The sequence below is a fragment of the Saimiri boliviensis genome, chromosome 18 (assembly GCF_048565385.1).
Source record: "Saimiri boliviensis isolate mSaiBol1 chromosome 18, mSaiBol1.pri, whole genome shotgun sequence".
NCBI classification, from domain to species: domain Eukaryota; kingdom Metazoa; phylum Chordata; class Mammalia; order Primates; family Cebidae; genus Saimiri; species Saimiri boliviensis.
The window spans coordinates 2,854,082-2,868,578 of NC_133466.1; the positions used below are offsets into that span (position 1 = coordinate 2,854,082).

General features: G+C 50.3%; 2 protein-coding genes across 4 annotated transcripts in view; one reads left to right on the forward strand and one right to left on the reverse strand.

The window, feature by feature from the left end:
- The window catches only part of RRP1B (ribosomal RNA processing 1B), a 31,918-nt gene extending 24,488 nt beyond the window's left edge, over positions 1 to 7,430 (reverse strand). The window contains exon 1 of the mRNA XM_039480536.2: positions 7,193 to 7,430. Coding sequence (XP_039336470.2) covers positions 7,193 to 7,322 — 130 coding nt within the window. The 5' untranslated portion in view covers positions 7,323 to 7,430. The remainder of the gene's footprint in view (positions 1 to 7,192) is intronic.
- A 47-nt stretch (positions 7,431 to 7,477) lies between these two features.
- HSF2BP (heat shock transcription factor 2 binding protein) overlaps positions 7,478 to 14,497 on the forward strand; it is a 106,528-nt gene continuing 99,508 nt past the window's right edge. For 2 of the 3 annotated variants that reach the window (XM_039480504.2, XM_039480505.2), the window contains exons 1-2: positions 7,478 to 7,602; positions 10,597 to 10,747. In XM_039480504.2, the coding sequence (XP_039336438.1) occupies positions 7,573 to 7,602; positions 10,597 to 10,747 (181 nt within the window). In that variant the 5' untranslated portion in view covers positions 7,478 to 7,572. Of the gene's footprint in view, positions 9,025 to 10,596; positions 10,748 to 14,497 lie in introns of all 3 variants that reach the window. The other variant, XM_039480506.2, reaches the window with a different exon arrangement.

The following is a 14,497-nucleotide window of genomic DNA, read 5'->3' on the forward strand; positions in this document are numbered from 1 at the left end:
AAACCCAACTGTGTCAAATCTTAACTATTAATATAGTTGATAGGAAATACAGGAAACAGAGGAACATGTTAAGTGAGACAACAGGATGCAGACAACAAAACCCCAAATATGTGAAACTCTACAAGAAATGTGACCCACGCCCTCCAACAAATAAACTACAGAAAAAAAAGATGAGTAAGAACTAATAGAATTTAAGAGTCTTAGCAGACACATTAACCAAATGCAATGGGTGGTCCTCATTTGGATCGGCCACAGAAAGCATTTATGAGATGATGAGAAAAACTAAACAGATTGGATGTTTCATGCTGTCAAGGATTTTTTTTAAGGTGTAATGATGGTACTGTGGCTATGTTAAATAAAGCATCCTTATACTATAGAGAGACATACATACTGAGGACATCTGGAAATGTAATGAGATGTCTGGGATTTGGTTCACACCAGCCTACAGGGAAGGAGGAAGTGGGCAGATGAGACAAACTGCCCAGGTCCTGATAAAAGCAGAGGCAGGCCGGGCGCGGTGGCTCAGCCTGTAATCCCAGCACTTTGGGAGGCCGAGGCGGGTGGATCATGAGGTCGAGAGATCGAGACCATCCCAGTCAACATGGTGAAACCCCGTCTCTACTAAAAATACAAAAAATTAGCTGGGCATGGTGGCGTGTGCCTGTAATCCCAGCTACTCAGGAGGCTGAGGCAGGAGAATTGCCTGAACCCAGGAGGTGGAGGTTGCAGTGAGCCGAGATCGCGCCATTGCACTCCAGCCTGGGGTAACAAGAGCGAAACTCCATCTCAAAAAAAAAAAAAAAAAAAAAAAAGCAGAGGCAGAGCAGTGAGTGTGCTTTTTATATATTTGAAATATTCCTTAATAAAAAGAAGAAAAAAAAGGAGTGCATGAGATTACCAAAGCGACACCATGGCTGTCTTCTTTTTATTTAAAAAACTCTGCCTAGTGGGATGTGTGGGGGTCCCGGGGACAGATCCCTCATGAATGGCTTGGTGCCATTCTCCTGGGATTAAGTGAGTGCCACTCCTAGTTCCTGTGGGATCGGACTGTTAAAGAGCCTGGCACCTTCCTCCTCTATTACTCCCTCTCTTGCTATGTGACATGACAACTGTCCTCCTCCTCCAGCCAAGATTGGACGCTCCCTGAGATCCTCACCAGAAGCAAATGCTGGAGCCATGTTCATAGAGCCCGCAGAGCCCCAAGCCAAATAAACCTCTTACCATCAGGTATTCCTTTATAGCAATGCAACAGACTAAGACAATGATGTCACTGGAAAGGCAGCAGCGTTAATCAACTTAAAAACAAAAAGAGGATTTAAAGGACACAGGTTACTGTGTGGGGTCAGGCGCAGGGCAGTCCTTGTCCTTGCTGGGCAGCTACATGGTGATCTCCCTCCAAGGCTCCCCACCTTCAAGCAGGGCGCAGAGGGGCACTGTGGTCTGGGTGGGGCTTACCCCACATGGAGGGGAGGCAGCTTTAGCCAATTCAACAGAATTCCCTTGGCCGCAGGACGGGTCAAGAAAAGCCAAGTGACCCTCTGCAGACACAGATCCTCTTGCTCAGGCCTGAGGATTCTCTAGCTCTCTCCTGCTGCACTTGCTTCCAGACACCTGGTAACATAGTGGAGCCTGTCTGAGAATGGAGACAATCTTGGGGCAGCAGAGGCTGCAGTGGAGAAAAACAGGATCTGGCACCAGCGGTTGAGCTCCTCCACAAAGCTGTGCTTCACTTTCCCCTTAAAACCAGCGTGGTGTGGACGTTCTGTCGAGTTGCAGCTCAAAGAGTCCTAACTGATAAAAACACGTATTTACCGCAAAGAACATTACCACCATCAAAGTGCTATCATCACCAGCCTGGCTTGCTCCCTGCCCCCGAATCCCAGACTCCTACCCAGAGGGACTGACGCTACCTGTCTGATGTGTGTCTTTCCAGATCTTTCCTGTGCGTTTATTTACAGTGACAGTTGTGTGTGTGACCTAAATGGCATAATATTCTGTACTCTGGTCTTCCTCACCTAAAAACAGCGTATTTCTCTCCAGATGGTCTTGGAAGTATACCACGGGGTCAAGCCAACATGAGTGATGATGCGATCTGCCCAGGATCTACTGTGGACAGCCCACGCCCATGACAGGCAAAGGCACAATATGATGTGCTACAGAGGTGTTCAAAATGGAAAACAGTGGATTCTGACACAGCAACAACAGAGCCTGGACAGTAGGTAGCAAAGCGGGCTGGGTGAGTGATATGGTTTGGCTGTGTCCCCACCCAAATCTCACCTTGAATTGTAATAATCCCCCCAAAACTGGGAGGCACCGGTGGGAGATAACTGAATCATGGGGGCAGGTTTTTCTCATGCTGTTCTATGGATAGTGAATAGGTCTCATGAGATCTAACAGATTTTTTTTTTTTTTTTTTTTTTAGATGGAGTCTCCCTCTGTCACCAGGCTGGAGTGCAGTGGTGCAATCTCAAGTTCACTGCAACCTCCGCCTCCTGGGTTCAAGTGATTCTCCTGCCTCAGCCTCCTGAGCAGCTGGGACTACAGGCTCGCACCACCACGCCCAGCTAATTTTTATATTTTTAGTAGAGACGGGGTTTCACCATGTTGGCCAGGATGGTCTAGATCTCTTGACCTTGTGATCCACCTGCCTCAGCCTCCTAAAGTGCTGGGATTACAGGTGTGCGCCACCGCACCCAGCCAAGATCTAACGGTTTTATAAAGGAGTTCTCCTGCACATGCCCTCTTGCTTGCTACCATGCAAGACATACCTCTGCTTTTTTTCTCTCTTGCCCTCTGCCATGACTGTGAGGCCTGCCCAGCCACGTGGAACTTTGAGTCCATTAAACCTCTTCCCTTTATAAATTACCCAGTTTTGGGTATGTCTTTATTAGCAGCATGAGAACAGACTAACACAATGAGAAAAGATATCCTGATTTTCTCTTTTCCAGAAGGCAACAGAACGGTACTGAAACAAACTTTGCCATAGGCCCCAGCTTCCTACTGACAAGGGCCCAGTGGCGCAGAACTGTCAACTGACTTTCGAGCCTCAGTTCTATCACCTATACTATACGAAAGATTGACGGTTAGGGTCAAATCCAAGATGTGTGAAACACTCAGAATAAAGCACTATTCAGTTGGTGAGCTATTACAACAGTCTCACTCTCTCTTCCCAGAGTCTAGTTACATTCTGTTCCCTTTTAAAACATCTATTTTCCATATATGTCTGTGTGTGTGTGTTCACCTAGGAATTTAACAAGCCAACAATTTTTTGAAGTATTCAAAGTAAAAGAGAGAAATGTTTATTACTGAATAACTTTCAAAACTCTGAAAAGCTTTGAGGCTAAATTTCTTAAACTTAATACAACTATGTTTTTACAACAATACAATATAGGTTTAGTTATTTCAAAACGAATGAGGTAGGCCGGGTACAGTGGCTTAAGCCTTTAATCCCAGCACTTTGGGAGGCCGAGGTGGGCAGATCACTTTAGGTCAAGAGTTCAAGACCAGCCTGGCCAACATATAGTGAAACCCCGTCTCTAGTAAAAAAAATACAAAAATTAGCTGAGCATGGTGGTGCATGCCTATAATCCCAGCCACTTGGGAAGCTGAGGCAGCAGAATCCCTTGAACCTGGGAGGTGGAGGTTGCAGTGAGCTGAGATTGTACCACTGCACTCCAGCCTGGGCGACAGAGTAAGACTCCATCTCTCAAAAAAAAATACAACACACACACACACACATACATACACAACAAATGAGGTGAACATCAAAGTGAGACATGTAGACATGTAAAATATCAGTAAGTTTTGAAATGAGCAAATCCAACAGCTACTCTCAGCATGCAATGAGCCCGGGAGCCATTTTAGATGGGGTTAAGTGTTACACTTGAACAAACCCCAGTGTCAAAACATCCACATTTCCTATGTATTGTAACACTTGGGTAGAGAGAACCCTAACCCCATTGTTATTAAAAAAAAACTTATTTCCTCCATCATCTGCACTGAATCTAAGATACCATCAACAACAAGATGTACTGTTATTTTATATGTTGCCAAAAAGAAAGCAATGATGCAAATGAAATTGTTACCAGGTTGATTTTAGAATGCCTCCCCATTTTAGTAGATACCTTTAAAGTTGCAGAACTGATAAGATGGGCAGGGACTGTCTGTTTTCTTCACTGCCATATTCCCAGTGCCAAGAATAGCGTACATAGTAGTAGACAGTTGGCACTCTATAAATGTTTGCTAAATATATGAGTGAATGAATGAATGAACTGGGACAAATGAGTTTTATGAATGAAAGCCATGCAGAGTGATCATTTTATGACTGTGAGCACCCAACTTGAACGGTTAAAGCATGAGCGCAACATTCTGTTACTTAAAGCAATACAAACATTTCCAATTTATTTTTAAAATTACAAAGCTATCCACTTATGTTGCTGCAGAACTGCTCATGTTTCAGGAAGAGTGAAATCTCAGATTTCCTTTATAATGCCTAAGACAAGAGGCAAAAAAGTTTCAGCCTGTCAACAGGAGTCAAATATCAGGTCAAGTTATTTCCAAATTTGTGTTTTGACTGTGATGGGGCAGCGCTGTGGTCGAGACCTTGTTTTCTTGTCTGTTATCACTGTCCCTGATGGTCACAGTGCAGAGTTATTTTTTGAAGGCCCACATCCTCCATGCAATGTGGTGGTGAACAAGATGTACAAGTAACCCTGGGTGTGACAGGCACTAAGCAGACAGGACTCTGGGGCACTGGTGTAAACTGGTCTTCGGCCCCTGCATAATCCCAGCATTTGCAAATCCTGGGCCGGCTCACCAAAAAGTTTGAGCAAAAGGCTCTCTGCCTAGGCTGTCTTAGCCTCATACGTATTGCTTTCGGTCTTCTGCTCTTGTACAGGCCAGGACTTTTTATGGCTACATGTACTACCACTTCTGGCTAAGAAAACAGATGGAAGCTTACAGTGTCTCTGGAGAAGAATGACACATTAACAGATAAGTAAGATGCAATGTAGCTAAGTGCTACAACAAAGACACAATAGATGTTTCAGAACCCTAGAGGAGTAGGGCGAGATGCTAGGAAGGCTTTTTGGAGGAAGTGATATTGAACTGAATGCCAGGAGCGAAGAAGGCATGGGATTCTCTACAGAGCAAACAGGAGAAGCAGAGCCAGAGAGGTGAGAAATTGTGTGTTGTACACCAAGAACCACAAACGGTTCTGCTGAGAGAACACGAAGCTGTCACATGGGGCTTAGGAGGAAGAGCACCTGAGGACAGATCATGACTTGCAGACACTGGATTTCAAAAATATTGGTGATGTGGGATCGGGTTTGTTTAAGGAAGATGACCCTGGGCTGGTCTGTGGAGGAGATTCATGGGGGACACAAATGAAGTTAAGGCAACCAGTTAGGGAACACATAGGTGCAGAAGTTCAGGGAGATGCAAAGGGCCTAAGGCCAGAGAATTTATATCAACAGGAGGTGAAGGAGGTAGGGTTGAGGGACACTGGATGTGGGTCAGGGCAAGAGGATGAGGAAGACAGAGGAGTCCAGAACAATCCTGTGTGCCCAGCTGGAGTCTGAGTGGCTGCTGGAAACTAGCAACTAAAAGAAGAGAAACAGGTGGCAGAGGAGCAGCAAAGAGCGGGCTTTGGGAGGAAGAAAACAGGCCCTTTTTTGGCATTCTGAGTGTGAGATGCCAGGTAGAGATGCCAGGCTAGCAAGGCACATTGGATCTGCAAGCAGGAAAGGGCTGAGTCCACAATTTAGGTTTAGAAACCACCAGCATGCATGGGGTACCCCGAAGTGTGCCAGCAAACAGAATCTCTTAGAGAGATCCCTAACGGAATCAAAGTCAGGAACTTTGGTTTTCATTCCTTTTCCACCAGAGTTCCCAGGAAAGTGTATTTTCTTTTTTTGGGTAGTCGGGTGATTTCTCTTCAAAATAAAACAAACAGAATATCAGTGGTGGGGAGGTAATATCTGTTCTTTTAAACAGATTCTAATGTATTAATACCACCAGTAGCGAAATCAAACTTTATCTGGGTGCAGCATAAAATCTCTATCACACATTGTAGTTCATAGCATATGGGCTCACTCAAGAGTTTACAGAAAATACTTTTGGATCAGGTAAATGAAACCCTTCAACAGCAGTGCTATGTGATCTGGCCACTGCCTGCATCTCCAGCTTCATCTCATAACACTCTCCCCCTCCCCAGCTTATTGGTCTTTCAACCACTCCAAGGGGAGGCGAAGCTCCTTCCTGCCTCTGCATAGGCGGTTTCCGCCGATCTCTCTTCAGATCTCAGCTGAACATCGCCCCGGTGAGGCCTCCTCAGAACAGCCTATCGAGAAGAGCAACCTCCCTCACCTTTTTTTCTGTTACCTGGTTTTCTTTCTTTCCTCTCTCTCTCTTCTTCTTTTTTTTTTATTTTTTGAAGACAAACTCCTGCTCTATTGCCCAGGCTGCAGAGCAATGGCGCAATCTCGGCTCATTGCAACCTTGGCCTCTCGGGTTCAAGCAAGTCTCCCGCGTCAGCCTCCCGAGAAGCTGGGGCTACAGGCCCGTGCCACTGCGCCAGGCCAATTTTTGTATTTTTGGTAAAGACAAGGTTTCACCAAGTTGGCCAAGCTGGTCTCGAACCCCTAACCTCAGGTGATCCGCTCGCCTCGGCCTCCCAAAGTGCTGGGATTACAGGTATGAGCCACCACGCCCGGCCTACTACCTGGTTTTCATTTCCTTTACTACACGAACACAAGGTCTACTTTATTTGCCTGTTTATCTCCTTGCTTTATGACTAACAGATCCTCCAGAGTAGGGACTCTGTCTTCTCTCCCCGCAGCCCCGGCACGTAAAGGTGCTGGTCAAAGAAAGGCGGGAATCCCCGACCCGACACCAGGGCAAATCAGGGCAGCCCAGTGACGCGAGATGGCAGCCAGGGAATCCGACCCATGCGGGTCTGTTCTCAGCTTCCCCGCTCACCGTGACTTTCACAAGTCTCGGAACCCCTTCAACCTGTTTCCTCAACTGTAAAAAGGCACTAGACACAGCAAGAAGCAGTTCTGGCAGCGCGGACACCGGAGCACACTCTTGGTGTCACGACGACGCGTGGACGCTGCGCTCCGCGCCGCGGCCCCGGCCCGGCCCCCGCCCCCGGCCCGCCATGCGGCGCGGCTGACCGCCGCCGTGCGCCCACCTGCCTCCCTCTGCGTCTTCACGCTGATGTACTGGCGCAGCTTCTTCACCGCCCGGTCCCGGATGCCCTTCTCACTGGACGCCAACCGCTGGGCGAACTGGATCTCGGCCGGCTGCATGGCGGGGGCCATCTCGCCCGCTGGAGCATCCCCGGCCGCGCCACCCGCAGCGCCGCCGCCGCCAACCGAGCGCCGTGAGCCGTCGCCGTCCGCCCGAGCCGCGACTGCGCAGTAGGCGGCGGCGGCGCGCGGGCTGATGGCGTCATAAAGGCGCCGGCGCTCGCGGCGCGCTCTGGGAGTGCGCGCGGCCCCCGCCCTGGCAGCCGTGGCAGCCGTGGCAGCCGCCTGTCCCGCGTCCGCGTGGCGCCGGCGCTGCCTTTCCATGGCCAGAATTGAGGCTGTCGGCGGCGAGGTTAGCCAGGGTTAGGACGTGGCCAGGAGGAGACGGACGGCCGTTTCTAAACGGCCTAGGAATTGTTGCTTGTTTGAGACACGGTCTCGCTGTGTCGCCCAGGCTGGAGTGCAGTGGCGCGATCTCGGCTCACTGCAGCCTCGACCTCCCGGACTCAAGCGATCCTCCCATCTCCACCGCCCGAGTGGCGGAGACTAGAGGCGCGCGCCAGCACGCCCGCTCATTTTTATTATCTTTTCTATAAGAGACGGGGTCTCCCTATGTTCCCCAGGCTGGCCTCAAGGCCTCGAACTCCTAGCCTCGAGCGATCCTCCCGCCTCGGCCTCTCTGAGCGCTGGGAGTGCAGGCCTGAGCCGCCGCGCCTGGCCGCGGTCCACGATCTTTAGTCCCACTTAGCACACCCCGTTCGGCCAGCAGCTCCTGCGATCTCCGTGGCACGAAGTTTATAACCGCGGAGCCTCCGGGTCCCCCGGGGAGGGGGTTGAGACTGGGGCCTGCCGGGCGGGTGGAGGGCGTCGCTTCCGCCAGCGCCAGCGGAGGCTCGGGCAGCTCGGCGCGCCCGCACCCCGGAGCCCTCGGGGCCAGGGCAGGGGCGCCCGCGCCGGCGTCCCGAGGCCCGGAGAGCACGCGCGCGTCCCGGGGAGCCGGGCAGGGCGGGCCGCTTGGGAGCGGAAGAAATCAGCGTCGGGTTCCTGCATCGCCCGGGGCCATCCTACCGTCTGCGCCCTCGGCGGGCGTGCCGGGCACGTCAACGGCCTAGATGGCTCCGAACGCAGCGGGCGGTTATGTCGCTTGCCCGCGCTCCGTTATCTGGGCGACCTCCCGCGGTGCCTGTTGCCAAATTCAACCCTTAATATGAAAGCGCCCGAGTCCCAGCGAGGGAGGGCGGGCCGCGGAGGCGAGCCTCCGGCCGAGACTGCCCGTGTCAACGCAGTCCCCCTTAGGGCAGCACTCCTCGCCAAACGGAAAAGGACCCTTCCGATTTCTTTCTTTCTTTCTTTTTTTTTTTTGTATTTTTAGTAGAGACGGGGTTTCACCATGTTGACCAGGATGGTCTCGATCTCTTGACCTCGTGATCCACCCGCCTCGGCCTCCCAAAGTGCTGGGATTACAGGCGTGAGCCACCGCGCCCGGCCCCCGATTTCTTTTACTTGACGCTTGCAGCAGGGCCTGACTTTCCTTCCGCCTCGCAGATTCAGCTAGTTTAAAACCCGGCCTAGGCCGGAGGCGCCCAAGCGGGCCCTCTAGGCGGAGCGTGCTGCGCGATTCCTGCGAGGTTCGGGCCTCGCGGCTCTCCGTTCCTGATCCCCGTGGACTCCTTCCCGCGCTTTCTGGCGTGAGGGGTCAGAGGTCGCCACCGTCGCGCCAGCGGACGGAGCGCGGAGGGCGGCGGCCATGGGCGAGGCGAGCGGCGCCGCGGAGGTCAGTGGGGGCCGTGAGGGGGCCCTGGCCGTTCGCACCCCTCGGAGCTCCGCCCGTCGCGCTCGCAGACGGCCCGCTGCCGCGTGCCCGGGGCGGCCTGGAGCCCGGACAGCGCGGGCTGGGCCAGGGCGGGGTGGGGGCCTGGGCGCGAGGCGGCTTCGCCCGCAGACCCCCGCGGGGCCGGGTCTGTGGGCCTGCGCGCGGCGGGGCCCGCGGTGGGATGGACGGCCGCCCTGCCCGCCGCCCCGCGGAAGCCCCGTTTTCCCCCGGAGGCCTGCTCCGGGACTTCGCGTCAGGCTTAGAGAGAAGCCGCCCTCCCCCGAATTTTTTCAGTTTGTGTTTTGAGAGGGAGTCTGGCTCTGTCGCCAGGCTGGAGCGCGGTGGCTCGATCCCGGTTCCCCGCAACCTCCACCTCCCGGGTTCAAGGGGTGCTCCTGCCTCAGCCTCCTGAGTAGCTGGGACTGCAGGCATCTGCCACCACGCCTGGCTAGTTTTTGCAGTTTTAGTAGAGGCGGGGTTTTACCGTGTTGGCCGGGATGGGCTCGATCTCCTGACTTCGTGATCCGCCCACCTCGGCCTCCCGAAGTGCTGGGATTACGGGCGTGAGCCAGCGCGCCCGGCCCCTCCGTTGATTTTGTAGCTGTAGCTCTGATTGAGTGCGATGGAGAAGGTGCTTGGGCTCTGGGTCCAGATCCGTGTCGATTGTGCTGCGTGGAGACTCACCTAGCTCTGGTGCCTTAATTTCCATCGGGACAATCCTGGAGGCTTGGGGTGAATAGTAGACGCCATCACCAGCAGAGGGCTTGGCACACCCAGTGGGAAACCGTTACAGATGGCTTCCTTTTCCTCCTGATCAGCTTGGCGCTGCAATGATAAAAAGTTGCAGGCGTTTTCTTAGGCTTTTAGGTATACGGCTTCTGTATGCATTTTCTTTTTCGTGGTCTTGCTCTGTTGCCCGGGCTGGAGTGCAGTGGCACGATCATAGCTCACTGCAGTCTCCAACTCCTGGGCTCAGGCCTTCTTCCCACCTGAGCCTCCTGAGTGGTTGTGACTACAGGCGTCCACCACCACGCCTGGCTAGTTTTTGTAGTTTTAGTAGAGACGGATTTTCACCATATTGGTCAGGCTTGTCTCGAACTCTGACCTTGGGTGATCCACCGGCCTCGGCTCCTGTAGTGCTGGGATTACAGGCAGGAGCCACCACACTCGGCCTCTGGCCATGTTTTCATATTTTTGTCGACAGGGTCTCTCTCTGTTGCTCAGGCTGGTCTTGAACTCCTGGCCTCCCAAAGTCCTGGGATTTCAAGTGTGAGCCACCATGTCTGGCCTGTTTACACTTATTATTTTTGACATCTGCCCCCTTTTTGAAGGCTGAAGCTTCGGCTTTCAGAATGTTTATATGTACATGAAAATACAGCAGAACAGGCAGTCGGTAAAGAATGATTTGGAACAATTACGAACATAAGAGGCATGAAAGAAAAGGAAACAAGTTGACTTGGGCTGTTTTTTTTTTTTTTTTTTTTTTTTTGGTCATATGAAGAGAAATATAATAAGATCTGCTTGTTCTTTTAGCACATGGGAACCAAAGAGGAATTTGTTAAAGTCAGAAAGAAGGACCTGGAACGGCTGACAACTGAAGTGATGCAAATACGGGATTTCTTACCCAGAATACTAAATGGGGAGGTGCTGGAAAGCTTCCAGAAATTAAAGATTGTAGAAAAAAGTGAGTCTGCATTTTTAGCACTCATTGGTGGTGACTAATTTCTTCTGGTAGATTTACTTTAGGTAAATAAGTAATTGTAAACACATTTTAAGGCACTGACAGTCCTTGTGATGATATTTGGCAGAGTCTGATGACCTAGGAAAAGGGAGGTTTCCTCCACGTGGTAACTTGGACGTATGTAAGTTGGTGGTAGAGGAAAGGTTGCCAGTTTTCTGAGCATCTATTATCAGCTTCTCTCTCTGTATTCACTGGCAGAAGAATTTTATACTTTTGATAACTGTAAAGCTCTGCTCTGAAAACTAAGTACTCACTGTGTAAGTTAAGGAACTTGCCATATGGAAACCTTGCATGGAGTTAACTTGTCAGTAGAGATAGCTGGAAGTATGTTCACTTATCTTTAGGTGGATGGGCGAGTCACTTTCTAGAACTGATTGAAGTTTAGGCTTTCTGGTGTCCATTTAGACTTTTGAGATTTGAGCGGAGCCATTACGTTTAATACCAATTTAGGAGACTATTGAAGTTCCTGGAGATATTCTGAGATTGACTCAGCACTTGGTTGATTGAGACTGAATCATGGTTAAATCAGCCTTTGATGGTTAAGGCCAATTCACAGCATGACATTTGGTTGTTAGTCCTCACTGTGTGTCCTCTAGAAAAGGTGCCTCCGGAGGACCCAGGCAGGCCTAACACTCGTGCATACAAGAAGGTAGCTCACCCCAAGAACATGAGTTTCTGGCTTGTGCAAATGTATCTGGTGAGTAGGCCAGCCATATCCAGTTAGAAGGGATAGTTCCTGTGGTTACCACAGTGCCTTGTCCTGTTTACATTGTCTTTGGTTTCCTCAGATCTGTTCTTCTCTGCCTTGTGGTGTGCTCTGGGAGGTGAATCCCTGCAGACAGGGTTCCCCCAGTTACCTTGCTGGCTGCTGAGGGGGTCACCAATGGAAGGTATTGCTGGTGGAGAGAGAGGTCGGGTTGGGGTGTTTCTTGCTGTTCCCTCCCTGCTTTGCTGCTGTTGTGTGGCAGTAGCTGCATCCCTCCACAACAAAGACTCCTGCCTGGAGGCCTCTTCCACTGTCCTAGCTCTTGCTGGACTCCAGTAATGCTGTTTTCTCCCCCTGCTTCTTTGGCTGTAGGGCTGTTGCTAGTCCCTGGGTGCCTCACTGTCCCTTGATGGTTCCCTTATCTCTGTTCTCCCCTCTGTAAGTGGTCCTTTCAGAAAAGTCTCAACATCTGTGTTGATTTGTCTTTCCTACTGGGACCCTGCCAGATATGTGCCATGTCATTGGTTGCCAAAATGCCAGGTCATCGACTTTCTGAGATGAGTCGTTCCTTGTGCATTTATCTTCAGGAAAGGAAGGTAACTAGACATACACCGGTGGCAGTATATGGCAGCCTGCTGGTTGGTTATACTCTCACTGTAAATAAATAAACTGACATTCTAAAAAATACGTCGGGGTCTCATGAGTTAGTTAACATGAGTGCCTTTAGTGATTATTCTCCCTGCCAAAACCAAACCCAGTGAGGGCCACAAACAAATCTGTGGTCACTTGATCATAGTCAGACTTTGGGAGATCTTCTCTTACAGTCCCGGCCTCCCCCAGGCTATAGAGTCACCTCTTTTTCCATGATCTCTCTGGTGAGTCTTGCTTATTCTTTGCTGATTTATCTTTCTCTGCTTAGCAACCTTCAAATAGTGTTTGAGGCTCAGGCCTAGACACCTTCCTGCCTCACCCCATGGCTTCTCCCTAGGCAGCCTCATGCATACTCATAGCTTCAGCTACCATCTTGATGCCAGTGGCTACTGGATTTAATCTCTAGCCCAGAACTCTCCCCAAGCTTAAGGCCCTGTGTCTGACTCCTGCTTGGCATTTCTTCCTGTTTGTTTCATGATTATTTCAAATTCTAAATGTTTGCCCTACCCTAATTAGTAGTCTGAGGTCATCAGGAACAGACCCACAGTCTGACAGAGTGAGGTTTATGGCTCTTTGCAATGAGGAAGACCACACCAGAACACCAGAGAAACTGTAGGGCTTCTCAGCGAAGAAGAGGATAGAGCTGTTGCAGGACGTGGAGGCGAGTGGTGTTAGGTGAAGCATAAATGAAGCAAAATAGAGCTGGGTCTAAAGGGACCAATATCAAGTCTGAAGTGGCCTGTGAAGTGGACCCAGGTCCTGTTTCCTGGAAAACTACAGAGTTCAAATAGATGTGAAACATTGTTCTAGAAATCCCTTACTTGAAGCTCTGCAATCGCTGGAAATAGTCTCTTCTGTGTCACGGTGACTTAGATCCTGCAGGCAAGAGTGGGATCTTCTTACTGGTATAATTTCAAACAACAAAATTTCTGACAGTCTGGAATTTTACAGAGTAAGCTTCTCAGTGCGTAGGAAGTTAGCAGTCACTCAAAGAAGAGATCATTATGACACTTTACAGTTGCTTGTCTTTGGGAGACATATTTTCTGTTAACTTGGCACCTGACTTTATCTGTGTTTGTTATTCCAACCTGAAAAAAGTCAGGACAGACTTCTGCTTTCTCAGTGCAAGCTAATATTTACTTCCTCTTGTCATATCTGCCTCATGCTATCCATCCCCTACCCCTGTCTTACACTGGCCTGCCTCAGTCTCCCCAGAGCACCACCACCCAGACTAGACACCTGGGAGGCTTCCTTGTTATCTGTCTCTCTACCTCGCTACTATCCACGAAACCTGTCTGGTGGTGCATCTTATGAGTGTGACTTCATGGGTGCATCCTGCATCATCATCCTGCGTCCGTCTCCACTGCTGTGCTCTGCCTCCTCCTGGGAGCCTCTGCACTGTCACTCTGCAGTCCCTTGGACACACTGTAGCCCGAGCAGTTTGTGGCAGTTCAGTCTGATTATGCCATTCACCTGTGTAAGTCTCAGAAGCTTCTCTGCTTTTAGTATAAGAACAAAAAACTAAAAGCCTCACCCAAACTCACTGTTACCCAGAACCCTAAATAAAACCGTAATGTGGCTTAAAAGGCTTTGTGTTATTGGGCACAGCCTCGGCCCAGCATCACTGCCCAATCTGATTACCTAGACCTGATCCATCTTCCTTTTAGATGTTGTCATGGTACCGTGTGCTTCTTCAGACAACATGGTTTTATTTTATTTCCATTTTACTTTGTAAGTTGGTGGACGTGCAGGGCCCTTGTTGCCTATCATTCTCTCCCTGGCTGACTTTGATCTTGAGGAACTACCCTACTGCCTCTGTATGCCCTTTCTTTCTCTCTCTTTTTTTTTTTTTTTTTTTTTTTTTGAGGCCGAGTCTTGCTCTGTCATCTGGGTCGGAGTGCAGTTGCATGATCTCCATTCACTGCAACCTCTGCCTCCTGTGTTCAAGCAGTTCTCCTGCCTCAGCCTCCCAAGTAGCTGGGATTACAGGCATGTGCCACCATACCCAGCTAATTTTTTTTATTTTTGGTGGAGACTAGGTTTCACCATGCTGGCCAGGCCAGTCTCAAACTCCTGACCTCAGGTGATCCTCCCGCCTGGGCCTCTGAAAGTGCTGGGATTACAGGCATGAGCCACCGTGCCTGGCCTGCATGCCCTTTCTAGTTTGCAGTGCTATGTCATGAAACTCAAATGTGCTCCAGGAAGTGTGGTATTAAGAGAAAGGAAGGATCAGAGTAGACTGGGCTGGTTTCAGGAGGGTTACCGTGGCCTTCTAAGGCATCTTTTGTCTAATTTTGGCTCTTGAGTTCTTACCATTTGGGCAACATGAAGAAAAA